At 41.2% G+C, this 23,093-nt stretch overlaps 1 protein-coding gene across 3 annotated transcripts in view; it reads right to left on the minus strand.

Annotated features, from left to right (window-relative positions):
- Positions 1-291: 291 nt before the first annotated feature.
- Positions 292-23,093, minus strand: part of LOC115153035 (regulator of microtubule dynamics protein 2) — a 95,919-nt gene continuing 73,117 nt past the window's right edge. For all 3 annotated transcript variants that reach the window (XM_029698049.1, XM_029698048.1, XM_029698050.1), the window contains exons 6-11: positions 13,034-13,109; positions 10,303-10,380; positions 7,073-7,171; positions 2,778-2,831; positions 2,337-2,417; positions 292-2,208 (exon numbers count right to left, since the gene is read on the minus strand). In XM_029698049.1, the coding sequence (XP_029553909.1) occupies positions 2,152-2,208; positions 2,337-2,417; positions 2,778-2,831; positions 7,073-7,171; positions 10,303-10,380; positions 13,034-13,109 (445 nt within the window). In that variant the 3' untranslated portion in view covers positions 292-2,151. The remainder of the gene's footprint in view (positions 2,209-2,336; positions 2,418-2,777; positions 2,832-7,072; positions 7,172-10,302; positions 10,381-13,033; positions 13,110-23,093) is intronic.

Consider the following 23,093-nt stretch of genomic DNA (forward strand, 5'->3'; position numbering starts at 1 on the left):
CAGTGACAAATTCCAAATGGCTCTGGCACAAACTGTACAGTCTGCACAAAAAGGGGTAGGGGCCTTACAAAAAAACACTACCTATGATAGTCAGGTCAGAACTTGCTTAAATACCTTGCTTTTCCATTGCATTTTTACTGAGAGAAGGGTAAATATTTGGTTGATAATTTAATTCAAATATAATTCAAATATCCTATATAAATATAAAGTGCGCATTAATTGCAGCAACATCATCTCTCACACAAGCATGCACATAAACAGTAGGCACATACTCAGAACTTGGGGTACATATTAAGATTGCACATATTTATTGACTAATGGCAGACTCAAATACCATTGATCAGTGGTGTCTATATAATGTTTTATTATTTCATTTACAAGAATTTACTTCACTGCAATGTGCACCACCCTAGATAAAACTAAAGCATACATTCATATTGCTGGAATATAGAAAAACCTGTTAGGCAAAAACAAGTACCATTCTTGTAGTTCACCTGTTGGATAAAGTACGCACCAGTTAATGGTTTCCAGAAGACTAAATTATATCCAAGAGAACATAAAGAACCACAGATTCTTATAGCCCATGCTTTCCCCCCAGTAATCCCAAAAAGAAACCATACAAATGAAAAATACTAAAAGTATTCAAATCCATCTCACCATTTGCTTTATTTAACCCCCCAAAAATGAATAAAATGACATTCAAAATTCAGTAAAACCTATCGACTACGATATAAAATTTCTGACGTGCACATTGCCCATGGACTATTAGGCTACAGGATCTAATCTCAAATCACATTCTATGCTAAAAAATGTCCTCTAGCTAGCTGGAATGTGATGAGCAGCACCCCGACCAAGTGTGAACGTGAGGACCCAAGGAGCCGTCTAGGGGTCACGTTTCCTTCCCTATCAACTCCATCTTAAAACGATGTGACCATGATCTCTGTCCATGCACAGGCAGTGACAGGAACACAAGACCTGGTAACCTACAGTAGCCACTCAATGCAGGCCAAATAATACCGAGCTTGAGTCTGCAATGGCACCCCGTTCCTTATTTAGTGCACTACATCTGACCAGAGCTTCTATTCCCTCTTTAGTGACCTAGGGCTTTGGTCAAATGTAGTGTACCTTATAAGGAATAGGGTGCAGTATAGTTACATTACAATCAGGGGGTAAAAGGGACAAATGGTCACTCGGTAATCACAGTGCGACAGAGAGCTGTGTTTGGGTTGCACCTTTGTTTAAAACTGTTTTGTTATTGCCACTTGAATGCACTGCTAGAGACAAAACAAAAACAGGACATGGCGGGAGGGAACAACAACTTCTGTGGATCACTTTCACAAAACCAGAAAGGTCTTTATTGTTGAGGAATTTGTGTCAGAATCTCCTTAAAACACACTTGTGTGTGTGCAGTTCTAAGGCTAGGCCAGGGTTCCCCAATTTGGTCCGCGGGTGGTTTTATTTTGACTCCCAAGTTTTCTGAGGAAAAACGAATACGTTTTTATTTTTGTGAATTTTCATTGTTGGACATAAGACTAAATACACTGGGAAATCAGCTTCAAGTGATTTCAATTTAGAAAATCTGTTCCTAAGTATTCCCACGCATAATAGAGATACATGTGATTGTATACAAATGTAAGCAAGGTTTGAAATTATTATATTTTTGTTTTGGATATATCTGTTTGGGTTGATACAGGTAATCACTCATATTGAAACCAACTTCAGTATAATTATTAAAATCTTCATAACATGTATTTTCTAGCTACAGTATTGCCTGGTCCCCTACAATATAGTCAGAAACTAAGTGATGTGAGGTGGTAGATAATATATATCCCATTGGGACCAACACCATTGATTGACTTAGGTCCAACTGTCCCTTTTACCACAATCTCTTTAGCGAACAGATGTCAAAGCACTATGCATTCATAAGACATCATGATATGTCTGTGATAAGTTTGTTCTCCAGAACACTGTTCCCTAGTATGCACAGCCGGTCCAGTCATCTCCAATCCCAGAGAGCACTAGCACGAGGAAGATACTGTCCCAACAGTAATCAAGGAAGACATGGATTGGCTTCCCTTCATAGTGTGTTTTCCAGTGAGGAGGATCCTGGGTTCCTCCCTAGCAAGGGGATGGAGCCATTCCACAATGTCCTCAATTAACACCTAGAGCAGAGAAAAGGGTGTCCAGCTCCTTCTGTGCCTCCTCATCCTTGGGGGGGGGGGGGGGGGGGGGGGAGTAAGAGAAATTCATCTATTTTTTAACCACAATTACTAATGTGAGAAAACTAAGACTTGAGAGCACAAGCATAAGCCAGTGACACTACAGTCAGTACCCACCTCTTTGGAAATGGTTTCCATTGAAGTAGCAGCATCACACATCTTCCTGGCCTGACTTTTTTGCCCCAGGTCTCTGTAGCACTGACCAATCAAAATCACATTCCTCATCATAATCAACATCATCACTGGTGCACATAAATAGCCATTTGATTACGGGATATAGATTATTATAAAGTGCTTGGTTCGAGCCCTGAATGCTGATTGGCTGACAGCCGTGGTATATCAGACCGTATACCCACGGGTATGACAAAACATTTATTTGTACTGCTCTAATTACGTTGGTAACCAGTTTATAATAGCAATAAGGCATTTCGGGGGTTTGTTGCGTCGTGCCTAAGAACATCCCTTAGCTGTGGTATATTGGCCATATACACCACCTCGGGCCTTATTGCTTCAAATATAAGATGCACACATAACAAGAACATTGGCAGCCCAACTTACCTTGGCTAAAAACACATAGTTTAATTTGGAGTACTTGGGACTGATCTCCTCCACCTGTGAAAGAATGAAAATATAAGAAAAACACGAGAACACTGCACATGCTTAGAATCAACTCTTTCTTGAGTTAAGCTTCCAGAGGATGGGACAAAATGGATTCTCCTTGTCCAGAATCTCTGTAATGTGTCAGCACTAAAGGGATCCATCCCTGATTCCAGTATGAAGCGGAGGTGATTTGGAATCAAACTCTCGTGAAAAGGTAGCCCAGTCTGAGACTTGGAGGCACAAACGTCATCCCTCGGACGCGACGATGACGAAGTTAAGTGTTATCATGAAGCTAGAAAACACGGTTGTATTCTTGCATTGGACCTGCACCAAAAACACACCAATGACAAAAACACTGACTCACAGTTTATGTTCTAAATGCATCAAATCAGTCCAGGACAGATATGACGTTGGTACAAGATTTGGGCAAATGAGTGCAACTGAACATAGAACTTGCTCAGCACACGCAATCATAGACAGGACTAACCATAGCATTGTGGTACCTCTAGCAATTGATATATAGACACAAATGAATATGTCTATGCACTGTATATTTCACTTGACTCAACCTTTTATTCTGACCCTATATAGCCTTAGCATTAATCATACAGTGAAAAGAGTACTATGACAACACATGGGTACTAGGTAGTGGGTAGCCACTGTTTGTGCACTTGGCTGTTGCGGCATGTTGCATAACTCAGCAGGATGTGTTTATTGAAGCTAGACAGCCACTACCAAAGTCCTTGTGGCCAGGAGCAACAAGTTACAACAGAGACCACTTAAATCAAATTGATGGGTGAGATACACAAGACAGGAGGAAGAGGCATGCAGCAGGCCAGGAGCGATCTTGGCCAGGAGCGATTTCATTTCTCTTTATATAAACATGTGAAGAGTGTAAACACAGATTACGCCTCTTTAAATACTTGGGGTTTGGTCTTTAAATCTGGGTGCAGAAGCGACCGCTGGGCAAATTCTGATTTAACACAAAACAAATAGGCTGCTGTGTGCTACATGTTTTAACGGTTTGGAGAGAGAGCATGAAAGACATTAGAGCCTATGGCTTTGCAAGATCAGTTAAAGCAAGAACTTAGAAAGACTGCATGATTATAACAGGCTAAAGTACACAATGCAGAACTATAAAAGTAACAGAAACAGGGTACCCGTCCACATTCAGAACCAGTTGTTTGGGTAAATGAGAAATGTACTGGTGAAGTTACATTTGCAAGGCCTGACACGCTTTACGCCATCAAACACATGCATTGTCTTACGTCATATAGCACAACGATTCCGCCTGCACTGATCTGTCTTGTATCTCGCAAAGGGTAATGGGATAGATCAAAAGAAGTCCGGCTACAATGGGCTGTCATAACATTGGAAAATACTGTATTGCATAGGTGACTTTGCCAAATGAACCCAATTTCGCCGTCAAAAAGTCATAATGAATAAACTCAGCAAAAAAAGAAACATCCTCTCACTGTCAACTGCGTTTATTTTCAGCAAACTTAACATGTGTAAATATTTGTATGAACGCAAGATTCAACAACTGAGACATGAACTGAACAAGTTCCACAGACATGTGACTAACACAAGTGGAATAATGTGTCCCTGAACAAAGGGGGGGTCAAAATAAGTAACAGCCAGTATCTGCATTAAGTACTGCAGTGCATCTCCTCCTCAAGGACTGCACCAGATTTGCCAGTTCTTGATGTGAGATGTTACCCCACTCTTCCACCAAGGCACCAGCAAGTTCCCGGACATTTCTGGGGGGGGGGGGGGGGGGGGGGGGGGGGGGAATGGCCCTAGCCCTCACCCTCCGATCCAACAGGTCCCAGACGTGCTCAATAGGATTGAGATCTGGGCTCTTCTCTGGCCATGGCAGAACACTGACATTCCTGTCTTGCAGAAAATCACGCACAGATCGAGCAGTATGGCTGGTGGCAATGTCATGCTGGAGGGTCATGTCAGGATGAGCCTGCAGGAAGGGTACCACATGAGGGAGGAGGATGTCTTCCCTGTAAAGCACAACGTGGAGATTACCTGCAATGACAACAAGCTCAGTCCGATGATGCTGTGACACACCGCCCCAGACCATGACAGACCCTCCACCTCCAAATGGATCCCGCTCCAGGCTTCGATGTAACGCTCATTTCTTTGACGATAAATGTGAATCTGACCATCACCCATGGTGAGACAAAACCGCGACTCGTCAGTGAAGAGCACTTGTCATCAGTCCTGTCTGGTCCAGCGACGGTGGATTTGTGCCCATAGATGCCGGTGATGTCTGGTGAGGACCTGCCTTACAACAGGCCTACAAGCCCTCAGTCCAGCCTCTCTCAGCCTATTGGAGACAGTCTGAGCACTGATGGAGGGATTGTGTGTTCCTGGTGTAACTCGGGCAGTTGTTGCCATCCTGTACCTGTCCCGCAGGTGTGATGTTCAGATGTACCGATCCTGTGCAGGTGTTGTTACACGTGGTCTGCCACTGCGAGGACGATCAGCTGTGCGTCCTGTCTCCTTGTAGCATTGTCTTAGGCGTCTCATAGTACGGACATTGAAATGTATTGCCCTGGCCACATCTGCAGTCCTCATGCCTCCTTACAGCATGTCTAAGGCACGTTCACGCAGATGAGCAGGGACCCCGTGCATCTTTCTTTTGGTGTTTTTCAGAGTCAGTAGAAAGGCCTCTTTAGTGTCCTAAGTTTTCATAACTGTGACCTTAATTGCCTATCGTCTAAAAAAGCAACCGTTCCACAGGTGCATGTTCATTAATTGTTTATGGTTCATTGAACGAGCATGGGAAGCAGTGTTTAAACCCTTGAAGATAAAAAGAAGATCTGTCAAGTTATTTGGATTTTTATTAATTATCTTTGAAAGACAGGGTCCTGAAAAGGGGACGGTTCTGAGTTGTTAAGCTAAAACAATAAATCAGTAATTTACTTTTTTTCTTAGTCGCTCAATTTTACATCTAGCTAAGAAGTTTGGTGCTTGAAGGAGCAGTATTTCCGGAACTTGACAATGTGCACGACAACTAACTTAATCTAGTGCACACACTCAATGCGGAACACCAAATGCTTCCTCCATAAGCTAGCTACCTAGCAAGCTACTCTAGCAATATTATTTTATCACAATGAGTGATTTGATTTATCCCCATAAGCCGATACTAATGGCGACAGCTAATCTTACTGGGGTCCGACACATAATGAAAAAGACATTACAGACAAAAGATTGTACAATTTACATACATTTAAAAACATTAACATGTAATGTGTGTGCATCTCAGTTACACATACATGTCAGTACAGACACACAACAAGTAGGTCACATGGAGGAGAGGCGTTGTGCCGTGAGGTGTTGCTTTATTTGTGTTTGAAACCAGGTTTGTTGTTCACTTGCGCTACAGTATATAAGATGGAAGGGAGTTCCATGCACTCATGGCTCTGTATAATACTGTACGTTTCCTTGAATTTGTTCTGGACCTGGGGACTATGAAAAGACTCCCGGTGTCATGTCTGGTGGGGTAAGTGTGTGTGTCAGTGCTGTGTGTAACTTGACTATGCAAACAAGTTGGAATTTCCAAAACATTAATGTTTCTTTTAAAAGAAGAAGTCTTTACTCAACTCTTGGTCAAGAGAGACTGGCATGCATAGTATTAATATTAGCCTTCTGATTACAATGAAAAGCAAGACGTGCCGCTCTGTTTTTGGGCCAGCTGCAGCTTAACTTGGTCTTTATTTGCAGCTCTTGACCCTATGGCTGGACAATAATCAGGATAAGCTCAAACTAGAGCCTGCAGGACTTGCTTTGTGGAGTGTGGTGTCAAAAAAGCAGAACATCTCTTTATTACGGCCAGACCTCTCCCCAGCTTTACAACCACTGAATCTATATGTTTTGACCACGACAGTTTACAATCTAAGGTAACGCCAAGTGATTTAGTCTCCTCAACTTGTTCAACAGCCACACCATTCATTACCAGATTCAGCTGAGGTCTAGAACTTAGGGAATGATTTGTACCAAATACAAGATATTCTGGACGAGTTTTGAAGAAGCAGCTAGCTGCTGCGAGTCAGTGCAGTAGCCTCCAGTCAGCTGCTGCTGCGCTCCGCTGATCCTGATATTAGTCGCGATCGCGGAGAAACATACCGATCTACCGTTCTGCTTTCTGATGATGGTTTAGGGAAGAGCAATGAATACATACTGTATCAAACACTTGTGCTCGACAATGCAATCAATGGTAGCGTGGAGAATAACAATACCTTGAGGAAGTTCTTCAGACCATCTTGGACCGTGGCACTTGGAGGCTCTCCAAACAATGTAGCAGCAACTTTCCTTTCAATCCATGACAGCTGAGCCACCTGAACAGAACCAATGTAAAAAGCCGTTTCAGAACATGGAAAATCAGATAAGCATTTCAACATAGTGGGTAAAGTATCATTTAAACATGGTGAGTAAAGTATAATTTAAACATGGTGAGTAAAGTATAATTTAAACATGGTGGGTAAAGTATAATTTAAACATGGTGGGTAGAGTAGCATTTAAACATGGTGGGTAGAGTAGCATTTAAACATGGTGGGTAGAGTAGCATTTAAACATGGTGGGTAGAGTAGCATTTAAACATGGTGGGTAAAGTAGCATTTAAACATGGTGGGTAGAGTAGCATTTAAACATGGTGGGTAAAGTAGAATTTAAACTAGGTGGGTAGAGTAGCATTTAAACATGGTGGGTAAAGTAGAATTTAAATCTGTGCTAGTAGTATTTACAATGCATTCGATAAGCATTCAGACACCTTGACTTTTTACACATTATTACGTAACAGCCTTTAAAAAATTAAAAAAAATTAAAAAAAATATTAAATTACTACACACAATACAACCTACACACAATACCTGATAATGACAAAGCCAAAACAGAAATACCTTATTTATGTACACTACCATTCAAAAGTTTGGGGTCACTTAGAAATGTCCTTGTTTTTGAAAGAAAAGTACATTTCATGTCCATTAAAATAACAACAAATTGATCAGAAATACAGTGTAGACATTGTCAATGTTATAAATGACTGTTGTAGGTGGAAACGGCAGATTTTTTAATGGAATATCTACGTACAGAGGCCCATTATCAGTAACCATCACTCCTGTGTTCTAACGGCACATTGTGTTAGCTAATCCAAGTTGATAATTTTAAAAGGCTAATTGATCATTAGAAAACCCTTTTGCAATTATGTTTGCACAGCTGAAAACTGTTGTGCTGATTAAAGAAGTAAAAAAACTGCCCTTCTTTAGACTAGGTGAGTATCTGGAGCATCAGCATTTGTTGGTTCGATTACAGGCTCAATATGGCCAGAAACAAAGAACTTTCTTCTGAAACTCAGTTTATTCTTGTTCTTAGAAATGAAGGCTATTCTAATTGAGAAATTGCCAAGAAACTGAAGATCTCGTACAACGCTGTGTACTACTTCCTTCACAGAGCAGCGCAAACTGGCTCTAACCAGAATAGAAAGAGGAGTGGGAGGCCCCGGTGCACAACTGAGCAAGAGGACAAGTACATTAGCGTGTCTGTTTTGAGAAACAGACACCTCACAAGTCCTCAACTGGCAGCTTCATTAAATAGTACCCGCAAAACACCAGTCTCAACGTTAACAGTGAAGGGGCGACTCCGGGATGCTGGCCTTCTAGGCAGAGTTCCTCCGTCTAGTGTGTGTTTTTTTTGCCCATCTTAATCTTTTCTTTTTATTGGCCAGTTTGAGATATGTATTTTTCTTTGCAACTCTGCCTAGAAGGCCAGCATCCCGGAGTCGCCTCTTCACTGTTGAAGTTGAGACGTGTTTTGCGGTGGATATCAGGGGAGTAAAGGTGCATTTTTCACTATACAAAGAATCTTCCAAAATACTGCTGCCAAGGCCCTGTCACTCATGATTTGGAGACAATATAATCTACCATATAAGCAGTTTCTAATCTTAACACACATCAACCCATCATGACAAACAGTGGGAATTAGGGATGCACATCTTCCCCTTTCAAGACAATTCGATACATGGGCTCCGATACGATACAGGAACGATACGTTTTACTTTGAAATCACATGAATCGATGTGATTTAATTCGATGCATTGCAATTCGATGCACTAACATGTGCCGCATAAAGACATCCATTTTAAATTCTAAATCTGCTGCTGATGGAGGTCATGAGCGGAGCCTCTCTGAGCTGACTTCTCTTCGTGTGTGTGTGTGTGTGTATAAATTATGTACAGTGCCTTCAGAAAGTATTCATACCCCTTGACTTATTCCACATTTTGTTGTGTCAGCCTGAATTTAAAATGGATTAAATCAACAAAAGAATTCACAGCCATTTACACACAATACCCCATAATAAGAAAGCGAAAAAAAATAATTTGAAATTTTAGCAAATGTATTGAAAATAAAATACAGAAATACTATATTTACATAAGTATTCAACCCGAGTCAATACTTTGTAGGACAACTTTTGGCAGCGTTAACATCTGAGTCTTTCTGGGTCTCTAAGAGTATTGCATGCATGGATTGTGCAACATTTTCCCATTATTATTTTCAAAATTCTTCTGTCACATTGGTTGTTGATCATTTTCAGGTCTTGCCATAGATTTTCAAGTAGATTTACATCAAAACTGTAACTCTGACAATGTTTTTTCCGAAGAAAGTAATATGAGCAAAACATTTTAGTGTATCGGCAATTTGTAAGGTTTAATAGATTTTCTGACCGATGCATGCTACATTTGGATCGTTTTGGGGTCTGCTGACCGATGCAGGCGTATCTTAAACATTTTAATTGGGACCGATGTGAATCGTTACATCCCTATCTCAGGGTTTCCTAAACTAGGTCCTCGGGACCACAAGAGGTGCACATTTTGGTTTTTGCCCTAGCACTACACAGCTGATTCAAATAATCATCAAACTTTGAGTGTCAGGACCGAGTTTGGGAAATTCTGCCCTAGTTACACTACACACGTCTTGGCACAACACACACATCTCCTTTACCACGAAAATGCGATTACAGGAAAGAGATAATGGTCCTAACGGGAGGGACCTTCTGGGTCAAATGCATTCACTGTTTCTTCCTCACCCCATTCATCTTAGAAACGTGTAATTGCAGATGTAGCACTGCCTTGGCGTCACAGTGGGGACAGTGGCCTGAATGTAAATAGTGGATTATTGTCTAACATGAACACAGAGCAGAGAGCCCCTTAAATTCAATTTCACAAAACATTAGTCTGACCCCCCCCCCTTCTTCTGAGAAATAGCCACTCATCTTGACTGCAGCTAGCTACACATGGGAGGGTGTGTGTGTGTGTTGACCACCGCCATTGTTCTATAGGTTAATGATGCCTGTTTAATTTTCTAAACTGACCCCTTTTCAGGGAACGTATTCTTCACTGTATGGTTGACTTGGGTTAGGGTGTGTGTGTGTGTGTGTGTGTGTGTGTGTGTGTGTGTGTGTGTGTGTCACATACAGCATAGCACCAGCGGCCGAGCAGGTAGTAAGACATAGGATCCTGTGGTTTCAGCTCAATGGCCTTATCCAAATGATCCTGTGAGGAAGGGAGGGAGGAAACAGAAGAGTACAGACAGCATTATTCATTAGACCAGACATTCTCCTATGACCTGATCGGTCCTTCTCCACGTACCCAACCACCCAAAATTATTTCACAAATATCTCTCACACACACACTCTTACATGAATGTAGAAAAAGCTCCCATTTGTCATGCAACCCTCTCCTTTTCCCCTCCCCCTGTTCCACTTCCACTCTATCGCAAAATCAGTCTCTTTCGCTCTCTCTCCCCTCTCGCTCACTTTGTCTCCCTCCAACTCTCCTCCCTTTCCTTCTCTCCCTCTCTCTCACTCACTCCCCCTCTCTATACATTGCATGTTCTTCATGTCCGCCCCCCTCTCCCACCGTTCAAGGCTTTGCAGGTAAACAGAGTTTGTGAAGCAACTGACAGGTAAGATAAACGCTGCGTGCCGTTGTCCCAGTCTCTGCCGTTATGCAACCCTTACATCTGAGTGTTAGTGAGGGGAGTTTCCTGCCAATAAGGTTAAGACATGTATAGCAGTCAGTGTATAGAGGCGCTGTCCACAACTGTGTGTACAGAAACACTTTTTACGTTTCATTTGAACAACACCTGACCTAAATAACACAGAGGGTGATTCTGGCTGTCAACTTGTGATGGGAGGACCCTCTAGACACAGATCGGACTCAACACTGACAGAGACAGACTACAGGGGAGCTTCTGGAAAAGTACAAGCCCTGACCTCAGTTACTCTTTCTTATTATGATTAACTCCACCAATCAATCTGTGTGCCTGCCATCCCCTCAGGTGCTACTAGCGTACAGTGCCTTCAGAAAGTATTCATACCCCTTGACTTATTACACATTTTGCTGTGTTACAGCCTGAATTCAACATGGATTCAATATTAATATTTGTTCCCCCATTTACAAACAATACCCCACTAGGACAAAGTGAAAACATGTTTTTATTTTGTCACATTTCTTGAAAATGAAATACAGAAATATCTCATTTACATAAGTATTCACACCCCGAGTCAATACATATTAGAATCAACTTAGGCAGCGATTCCAGCTGTGAGTCTTTACGGGTAAGTCTCTAAGAGCTTTGCACACCTGGATTGTACAATATTACAATTCTTCAAGCTCTGTCAAGTTATTTTATTTTTTATAATTAAAACATAAAATATACTTGCAGTGAAGCCACAAGTATATCACAATAGTCATCTAACAGCCTCCCATCCAGAGCGACACACATAAGCAACCAGAGTCAACACCCTGCTCAAGAGCACATCGACAGACCTCCCACCAGCCCTCCAAGACCCCCCCACAGAAAAAAATAATAAAATGTTCTGTCAAGCTCTGTCAAGTTAGTTGTTGATCATTGCTAGACAGCCATTTTCAAGTCTTGCCATAGATTTAAGTCAAAACTGTAACTAGGCCACTCAGAACATTCAATATAGTCTTGGTAAGCAACTCCGGTGTATATTTGGCCGTGAGGTTTAGGTTATTGTCATACTGAAACGTGAATTTGTCTCCCAGTGTCTGTTGGAAAGCAGACTGAAGCAGGTTTTCCTCTAGGATTTTGCCTGTCCTTAGCTCTATTCCGTTTCTTTTTATACCCCCCCCCAAAAAACGACATAGTCCTTGCCAATGATAAGCATACCCATAACATGATGCAGCCACCACTATGCTTGAAAATATGAAGAGTGGTACTCAGTGATGTGCTGTTTGCCCCAAACATAACACTTTGTATTCAGGTCCTAAAGTGAATTTCTTTGCCAAAATTTTTGCATTTACTTTAGTACCTTACTGCAAACACGATGCATGTTTTGGAATATGTTTATTCGGTACAGGCTTCCTTCTTTTAACTCTGTTACTTAAGTCAGTATTGTTGAATAAATACAATGTTTATCCATCTTCAGTTTTTTCCTATCACAGCCATTAGCTCTAACTGTTTTAAAGTCACCATTGGCCTCATGGCGAAATCCCTGAGCGGTTTCCTTCCTCTCCGGCAAATGAGTTTGGAAGGACACCTGTACGTTTGTAGTGACTGGGTGTATTGATACACCATCCAGTGTAATTAATAACTTTACCATGCTCAATGGGATATTCAATGTCTGCTTTTTTAAAATGTATTTATTATCTACCAATAGGTGCCCTTCTTTGCGAGGCATTGGAAAACCACCCTGGTCTTTGTGCTTGAATATGTGTTTGAAATTCTGTGCTCGACTGAGGGACCTTACAGATAATTGTATGTGTGGGGTACAGAGATGAGGTAGTCATTCAAAAATCATGCAACTTATATGACTTGTTAAGCACATTTTTACCCCTAAAGCTTATTTAGGCTTGCCATAACAAGGGGTTTGAATTCTTATCACCTCAAGACATTTCAGCTTTTCATTTTTAATGAATTCGTAAAAATGTCAACAAACATAATTCCAATCTGACATTATGGGGTATCGAGTGTAGGCCAGTGACACAAAATCTAAATGTAATCCATTTTAAATTCAGGCTGTAACACAAGAGCATGTGGAAAAAGTAAAGGGGTGTGAATACTTTCTGAAGGCACAGTAGGTAAGGTCTGACATGATTCAAGTACACAAAACAAACACTTGAATCGGTGACCACATGAAGATATAGCTTTGTGTGTAGACGGTGTCAGAAAAACACTTACTTTGAAGATGTAGCCATTCTTTATCCTGTTCTGCACAGTCTCATACTCTGTCATGATGCCACACATTATGGCGTACCTAGAGAATAGGGATGTGCACGGTTATTCAAACATCCGAACAGAGGTCAGTATTCAAATACTTGTGTGAGTAGGCTATTCATTTTTGCGAGGCCAAAAAACTATAAGCCTAACACTGAAAAGGCTTTTTCTAAATGTAATTAAAATATCCATGTGACATTGTTACATGCTACAAGTATAACGTACCATAATATTTAATAAAACAACTTTTCAATTTAGTTTTTATGGGGTGTGCCCCATAAAAATACCAGCAGTTGACCAGTAGCCTTCACGTATGTAGCTTGTTGTTTATGTTGGCCAATCAATGCGGAAAAGAGGCTCAATGTGTAGCAAGTGGAGTGAGCGTTCACTAACGCAATGCAAGATGTAATAAAATTACAGAATTAAAAAGGTTTGCAAAATAAGAAGGAGTAGGCATAGGCTAAAATGAGCAACAAACAGGTAGTTGTTTTATCTGAATGGGGTGGGGGGGGTGTAGCCTCAATTAGCCTAGCTAGCTATAGTTGGCTAGCTAGCTTCTCTAGGCTACTTCAGTCAAGACAGGTACTATTATATGGGATGATAAATAACATTGTGGCTGCTACAAGTTAGCCTGTCTTGGCTGTAGCCGAATTGGCTTGACTAACGTTACTTTGTGTCGTTCTCTCTCCCTCTGTCTGCTCACTCCCATCTCTCACACAGCCCACTCCTGCAGCTGCAGCAATACAGTGCCAGTCTATGTCCCTCACGCAACAGTGCTCAGGTTAAACATTTTAATAAAAAAAACATGTATTTTGAATATTTGGATATCCGACAACAACAAAAAAGATACTATTCGAATAGTGACATTATTTCAAACGCCAATCCCTACTAGAGACAGATAATTGAGAGAAGTGTTAACCTCTACGGGCCACGGGGGCAGTATTGAGAATTTTGAAAAAAATATGTGCCCATTTTTAACTGCCTCCTACACCAACTCAGAAGCTAGGATATGCATATTATTAACACATTCGGATAGAAAACACTCTGAATTTTCTAAAACAGTTTGAATGGTGTCTGTAAGTATAACAAAACTCATATTGCAGGCAAAAACCTGTGAAAAATAGATTAAAAAAAATGAGAATTTTGTGACTGTACTATTTAGTGTCATTGTTTTACAGATACCACAGTGAGAAAGGATTCAGTTCGCAACTCCTACTGCTTCCACTAGATGTCAACGATCTTTAGAAAGTTGTTGGAAGCATCTGTCATGAATACAGACCGAATTAGAAAGCTTACAAGTTGACACGTCATCACTTCATTTTTTGCGCCTGCGCATGAATCTGAGAAGAGTGTCTTTGTTATAATCGTTTATTCTAGACACTTGATAGGTTGTGTGAAAATATTACTGATGTTTACTGATGTTTCACGTTAAAAATGGACCAAAAGATTAATGCTAAACAACGTTTGACATGTTTGAACAAACATAAATAGATTATTTACTAAGTTTTTTTTTAGCTTTTCGGCGTGACTTTACACTGCCCACCTCATTTTGTGGGAGCCTACTGAACGCTAACTATTTGGACATAAATTATGAACTTTGTCGAAAGAAACCACATTTGTTCTGGACCTGGGATCGCTGGCAGCGACTTCTGATGGAGATAATCAAAGGTAAGGGGATATTTAGAATGTTATTATCGATATTAGATGATGCTAATGCTAACGGTTTAGCTTAGCTTATAGCTTAGCTTATGTTGTTAGCATAGTACCCAGTTTATAGCAAAATGTGATTTCCCAGTAAACTTATTTTGAGATCTGGCCATTCGGTAGCAATTACGAGATGATAATATATTATTCTTTGAATGACAATATTATAATTTACCAATGTTTTCGAATAGTAATTCCGTGATTTGTAATGCTGGATTCACTGGGAGCATTCGAGCCGAAAAAAAATCTGAATTTCACCGCGACTGTAAATGCTGTTTTTGGATATAAATATGAACTTGATGGAACTAAAAATGCATGTATTGTCTAACATAATGTCCTATGAGTGTCATCTGATGCAGATTGTCAAAGGTAAGTGCATAATTCTAGCTAGTTTTCTGTCTGTTGATGCCCTTCTTTGAATTGGCTAAACATTACACGCAGCTATTGTCAATGTACTCTCCTCACATAACCTAACTTTATGCATTCTCCGTAAAGCCTCTGAAAATCGGACAGCGTGGTTAGATTTAGGAGATATATCTTTCAAATGGAGGAAAATAGTTGATTATTTGATTATTTGAAATGATTACTCTTGCAGTTTTGAATTCCCCGCCATGGTCACATGACAATGAATCCCAATACCGGGATAAGATCCTGCCCCCTGGCCTAAACATTTTGCCTTGTAATTTCGTCATGCCAATAAAGCCTTTTGAATTTGAAAGAAACAGATCACGGAGAGATGGCGATAGAGACAGGTGGAGAGAGAAATATTGAGGAGGGTTTGAATAGGGGTCCTTCAGTTCAGTCTTAATAATAAAAACTACAATACTATATGTTGAAATGTTAACTAATTCGATAAAGCACGCCCAGGCAACGTTTCACCAACAGGAGTCAGGCATGATGCAGAGCAGGGAGGGGTTGGGGTGGTTGCCTGACTTACAACACCCATTTCCTGGATCACTAGCCACATCTCAACCCAGAAGGCGCTGGAAGCCAACACTCAACCTCCCAGACAAGCTCCTCACTAAACAACTTGGAGGAGAGATAAGATATGCAGCTTTGCCTCTTTTCCCTTGTTCTCCCTCCCAATTAAAGCTACAGTGTAAGCTTTAGGAAGCTGTTCAATAGTCATTTAAATTATGGATGTGTACCCAGTGTACAGCGTCAAAATATGGTTAAAGCGATCACTTGGATGTCATGGATTGTCAGTCCAAAACAAGTGGAGGGGCTGGTGTTCTGTTTTCAGAATCCCAGAATGCAGCTTTAATATACAAAAAAACAAGGAAGAGGCTAAATGAAACAGTTCAGTCCATACAGTGGAAGACTGTTTTTACCCTAGTCTGTAGCCTGTAGCTGTGGGTTTGGAGAGAAGAAGAATGAGGTGATCAAAGTCCTTTTATCACAAGGCCTCTAATCCTGCTGGTACTTACAGCGGGACACAAACACTACAAAGGATCAAGGGGGTGAAAAGGTCACCTGACAGTGAAGAGGGTGGTACTGATGGTAGATGGGGATGTGTGTTAGTGAGGGGTGTCTGGTAGCCTGTGAAAGCCTTTTTTGGCAGGCCATGAAATAGAGAGACTCACTCTTGCTGGGCTTTAATCCGAAGAAATGACGCAGGCATAGCGTACTACTTAACCGGATTGCAGCTCCTAAAGAAAACAGTGAAAACCCGGTAAGTTTATCTAGTGTGTTGTGCCAACTGCCAATGTTAAATTATGTTGCCTGATTAGCAGGAAACTAGAAGGCTTTTGTGTATGATCTGTGTAAGTACCAATATAATATGCTCCATGTGATTTATACATGTACAGTGCATTTGGAAAGTATTCAGACCGCTTGACTTTCCACATTTTGTTAACTTTACAGCTTTATTCTAAAATTAATTAAAAGAAATACCCCACAATGAAAGCAAAAACGGGTTTTTAGAAATGTTTGCAAATTCATTACAAATAAAAACAGAAATAACTTCTAGTACTCAGACCCTTTCCTATGAGACTTGAAAATGAGCTCAGGTGCATCCTGTTTCCATTGATCATCCTTGAGATGTTTCTACAACTTGATTGGAGCCCACCTGTGGTAAATTCAATTGATTGGACATGATTTGGAAAGGCACACACCTGCCCATAAGGTCCCACAGTTGACAGTGCATGTCAGAGCAAAAACCAAGCCATGAGGTGGAAGGAATTGTCCGTAAAGCTCAGAGACAGGTTTGTGTCGAGGCACAGATCTCGCGAAGGGTAGAACACAGCCGCCTCCTACATTCTTAAACAGAAGAAGTGTGGAACCACCGAGACTCTTCCTAGACTTGGCCGCTCGGCCAAACTAAGAAATCGGGGGGGGGGGGGGGGGGGTCAGGGTGGTGACCAAGAACCCGATGGTCAAGTCTGGATGAAAACCTGGCACCATCCCTACGGTGAAGCATGGTGGTGGCAGCATCATGCTGTGGAGATGTTTTTCAGTGGCAGGGACTGGGAGACTAGTCAGGATCGAGGGAAAGATGAATGGAGCAATGTACAGCGAGATCCTTGATCAAAACCTGATCCAGAGCACTCAGGACCTCAGACTAGGACGAAGGTTCACCTTCCAACAGGACAACAACCCTAAGCACACAGCCAAAACAACGCAGGAGTGGCGTCGGGACAAGTCTGAATGTCCTTGAGTGGCACAGCCAGAGCCCGGACTTGAGCCCGATCGAACATCTCTGGAGAGACCTGACAATAGCTGGGCAGCAATGTTCTCTATCCAACCTGACAGAGCTTGAGAGGATCTGCAGAGAAGAATGGAAGAAACTCCCCAAATACAGGTGGGCCAAGCTTGTAGCGTCATACCCAAGAAGACTTGAGGCTGTAATAGCTACCAAAAGTGATTCAACAAAGTACTGAGTAAAGGGTCTGAATACTTTTGTAAATGTGATATCCGTTTTTTAATTTAATAGATTTGCAAAATTTTCTAAAAACCTGTTTTTGCTTTGCCATTATGGGTGTTGTGTGTAGATTGGTGAGGGAAAAAAAACTATTGAATTCATTTTAGAATAAGGCTGTAACGTAACAAAATGTGGAAAAAGTAAAGGGGTCTGAATACTTTCTGAAGGCACTGTATGTGCTATATGTGTTTGTCTTATTTGAATAGGTGGCTTATAGGCCAATGAGAAGTGAAGCGCCACCCACACCACACTCAAGAGAACCTTTGTCTATTCTCTGCCAAAGCATTGGTGGGCGAGTTGTATATAACTAACAAAAAGGTGCTTGTTCATGTTCTAATGGCAGTGCAAGGTGCGGCCACACCACTGCTGGTTGGCGCTCGATGAGTAGGGAGCTCCACAATACCACAGGAGCAGAGATGCCATCTGCAGCTTTTAGCCGACTAGCTTTCAATGAAAACATTCTGCTGTGTGATTATGAGCTTTAGCAAGTTCTGCACCACCAACCGGCTAGCTACCTCTTATGAAGAAACACGTCAGTGGATGGATGATAACCGGGCTGTTCCGACTTCCAACATGGTGGGAACTATTACATGGAACTGGAATTAAATGAACAGTGACCACAGCTAGACTAAGTGAGACCATTGAAAACAATGGCCTGATGATTCCAGTTGCACTGGCCCTTATATTCTTATTGAAGAAGGTAAACTGGACCTAATCCTCTAACTATTAAGGTTAGGGGAGGTAAAGAAGTCTGACAGTTAGTATGACAGTATCTAGGGAGCCACCTGGAAAACACCTTTCAGAGCCAACATAACCCATTTATAACCCATGCATATCACATTCAACAAGCAATACATTTAGCATTTCATAACGGTTTATGTCAATAACCCCAAGTTGATGTAGTGACAGTGAATAAAAAGCCTGCAAGGAGCAGTGTGTAACCGCCTAGAATAAACCATTCAGAGAAAATTATAGCTTTAGTAGAAATGTACACAAGCGATCGTCAGGAGTGCAAACACCGTAGGGAAAAATCTTGTCCAAGTTTATTGGTCACGTACATCCATTTGTAGATGTTATTGCAGGTGCAGCGAAATGCTTGTGTTTCTTGCTCTAACAGTGCAGTAATAACTAGCAAAAAATAATAAAACAATACACTGGTGATGTGCAGGTTGACTCATAACCTGCAGTCCCTGTGGTTATATCCGCGGGGCGGACGAATTTAGGGTCATAAAATAGTGTGTGGATGAATGCACCATTGTTGTGCAATTTATATCTATAGGCTACATTGAGGTTTTTCTTTCATTATTTTAGGCTATCTGGCATTAGTGCGTAGGCTAAGCCAAGGCTTACGTGCGGCAGCGGCAAATAGACTAGACGGCAATCGCCAAATGCTTTTGGGAATGGGCAGAAAAAGTTAACTGCGATTGACAGAGGCAAAAAGGACAATGTGTCTGCTGTATTAAGTTTAATTCAATAAGAGAAAAGCTGCGAAATTCAGAGTTACAAATAAAGAGAAGGGAAAAGTATTGTTTGGGAAAGATTTGGTGAAGTTGTAAAAGAGGATGATAGCAGTGCCGGCTATGCCACGTGTGATGATTGTGAAGCACTATACAAATTTGACAGTCACAAGACAGAGACTTCAAATAGACTTATGGCACATCCAGGGAACAGTAGCTTACTGTTCAGATGGTTAAATGGAAACTGAAATCTGGACACTGACTCTAGGTCCTAATCTCTATATCCTTCATATTACCTCCTGTTTGAATTAAGCATTTCTTTCAGTAAAATGATACACCAAATGTATGCACATATTTTACGCACGAAGAGTGGAAAAAAAACATGATTTCTTTCTTTTAGCATCTTGAGAGAATGTGAATGCAATTAGATACCATCTGCAGAGGCGCTATTTTTTTATCAGCATCATAAAGCTGATAGTATTTTTCAACCACAAAATATGCATCCAATTTGAACTGAAATCTTAACAGAAACATATAACTTGGATCATTTTCACAGCTTTCAATTTCCTTACAACCGGTCAAACTAATTTAATTTGGAAATTATGTACAGAAAATATTTCAACTTATTTTTGTTGGTGCATTTTCTCCCCGGTCCCTAAACATATTTTCTCCACGAAAGAAGCAGAAATGACAGAACTTTACTTTTGTCAACTAGATTAAAGGATTCATTCAATTGATTTATGACATTCTGGTGAGCAAGGCTTTATTTAGTCTTCTAGTGCAACATACAAAGACGGAAGAGAAACAGCATCTATGTAATTATAGCGGAGTTGACTAAAGAAATAGCATACCAAATCTCGGAAATTATAAGCAGAAACCTAAGCTACATCTAAATGACGCAACAACAAAAAAAGAAAATCATTCAGCCGTCTTTGACTGTAGCCTACAGCGCATGTTCATGTTCTATATTAGCAGGTTAGGGTCGGGTGCGCGTCTCAGATTTTCACTATCACATTAAGGCGGAAGGTTGCAGATGGGTTTTGGAACACCTTCATAATATTGAGTTGTACACCCCCACCCCACGATTGCCCTCAGAAGAGCCTCAATTCATCGGGCATGGACTCTACAAGGTGTCGAAAGCGTTCCATAGGGATGCTGGCCGATGTTGATTCCAATGATTCCCACAGATGTGTCATGTTGGCTGGATGTCTTCTGGGTGGTGGACAATTCTTGATACACATGGGAAACTACCATACCCCATTCAAAGGCACTTACATATTTTGTCTTTCCCATTCAACCTCTGAATGGCACACATTCAGTGTATTTGGAAAGTATTCAGACTGCTTGACTTTTTCAACATTTTTTTATGTTAAAGCCTTATTCTAAAATGTATTAAATTGTTTCCCCCCCTCAATCAATCAATCTACACACAATACCCCATAATGACAAAGCAAAAACAGGTTTTTAGAGACTTCAGCAAATTTATTACAAATAAAAATCCGGAAATCTCACAATTACATAAGTATCCACAGCCTTTACCCAGTACTTTGTTGAAGTACCTTTGGCAGCGATTACAGCCTCGACTCTTCTTCAATATGATGCTGCAAGCTTAGCACACCTGTATTTGGGGAGTTTCTCCCATTCTTCTTTGAAGATCCTCTCAAGCTCTGTCAGGTTGGATGGGGAGTGCCACTGCACAGCTATTTTCATGTCTCTCGGGAGATGTTCGATCAGGATCAAGTCCGGGCTCTGGCTGACCCACTCAAAGACATTCAGAGACTTGTCCCGAAGCCACTCCTGCTTTGTTTTGGCTGTGTGCTTAGGGTCGTTCTCCTGTTGGAAGGTGAACATTCGCCCCAGTCAGGTCCTGAGCAGAGGCAGGTTTTCATCAAGGATCTCTCTGTACTTTGCTCTGTTTCTCTTTGCCTCGATTCTGACTAGTCTCCCAGTCCCTGCCGCTGAAAAACATCCCCACAGCATGACGCTGCCACCAATATGCTTCACCGTAGGGATGGTGTCAGGTTTCCTACAGACGTGACGCTTGGCATTCAGGCCAAAGAGTTCAATCTTGGTTTCATCAGACCAGAGAATCTTGTATTTCATGGTCTGAGAGTCCTTTAGGTGCCTTTGGGTAATCTCCATGCGAGCTGTCATGTGCCTTCTACCGAGGAGTGGCTTTCGTCTAGCCACTCTACCATAAAGACCTGATTGGTGGAGTGTTGCAGAGATGGTTGTCCTTCTGGAAGGTTCTTCCATCTCCACAGAGGAACTCTGGAGCTCTGTCCGAGTGATCATCGGGTTCTTGGTTACCTCCCTGACTAATGCCGTTCTCCACCGATTGCTCAGTTTGGCAGGGCGGCCAGCTCTAGGAAGGGTCTTGGTGGTTCCAAACTTCTTCCATTTAAAAATGATAGAGCCACTGTTCTTGGGGACCTTCAATGCTGCAGAAATGTTTTGGTACCCTTCCCCAGATCTGTGCCTCGACACATTCCTGTCTCGGAGCTCTACGTACAATTCCTTTGACCTCATGTCTTGGTTCTTGCTCTGACATGCGCTGTCAACTGTGGGACCTGATACAGACAGGTGTGTGTCTTTCCAAATCATGTCCAATCAATTGAATTTACAATAGGTGGACTCCAATCACGTTGTAGAAACATCTCAAGGATGATCAATGGAAACAGGATGCACCTGAGCTCAATTTCGAGTGTTAGAGCAAAGGGTCTGAATACGTATGTAAATAAGGTGTCTGTTTTAAATATATTTGCATTTCTAAAAACTTGTTTTTTTTCGTTTTGTCATTAAGGGTCATTGTGTGTAGATAAAATAATCTTCATTATTTAATCCATTTTAGAATAAGGCTGTAACATTACAAAATGTAGAACAAGTCAAGCACTGCGAAAAGTTGCTGGCAAACGGAGGAAAGTGCAGTTTGAATGAATACTTACGAGCCTGCTGCTGCTTACCACCGCTCAGTCAGACTGCTCTATCAAATATCAAATCAGACTTAATTATAATAAACATACAGAAATACAAGCCTTAGGTCATTGATATGGTCAAATCCGGAAACTATAATTTAGAAAACAAAACGTTTATTCTTTCAGTGAAATACGGAACCGTTCCGTATTTTATCGAAAGGGTGGCAACCCAAAGTCTAAATATTGCTGTTACATTGCACAACCTTCAATGTTATGTCATAATTTTATAAAATTCTGGCAAATTAATTACGGTCTTTGTTAGGAAGAAATGATCTTCACACAGTTCGCAACGAGCCAGGCGGCCCAAACTGCTGCATATACCCTGACTCTGCTTGCACAGAACGCAAGAGAAGTGACAACTTCAGGCACTGCATTGATTATATGCAACACAGCACAAGCTAGTTAAACTAGTAATATCAACAAACAAGTGATTATGTTAAGATTGATTGTTTTTTATAAGATAAGTTTAATGCTAGCTAGCAACTTACCATGGCTCCTTGCTGCCTGCACTCGCGTAACAGGTGGTCAGCCTGCCACGCAGTCTCCTCGTGGATTGTAATATAAATCGGCCATAATCGTCACCCAAAAATGGTGATTACCGATTGTTATGAAAACTTGAAATCAGCCCTAATTAAATCGGCCATTCCGATTAATCGGTCGACCTCTAGTGGAAATTACAAGATTATGTTATAATGCTGTTATTGCGTTAAATGGTTGTTTTACGCAACAGAATAAGGGGTTGTTAGAACGTTCATCTGTGTGTGTTCTACTGAGGATGGGCCTCTGGGTGATACTGTATTCCAGAGCATGAGTTAATGTTTCTGTTCTATAGGGTACCAGGGAGAGATGACCCCAGGGCCAGACCTTGGTCTCTACACAGAGAACTGTTTTTACAGCAGATACTGTCTGCTGTGAATTATAAGTATCTTTCATAAAAATCTTAACCTTGTGACCCATTCCATACATCT

The sequence above is a fragment of the Salmo trutta genome, chromosome 18 (genome assembly GCF_901001165.1).
Source record: "Salmo trutta chromosome 18, fSalTru1.1, whole genome shotgun sequence".
Classification (NCBI taxonomy): domain Eukaryota; kingdom Metazoa; phylum Chordata; class Actinopteri; order Salmoniformes; family Salmonidae; genus Salmo; species Salmo trutta.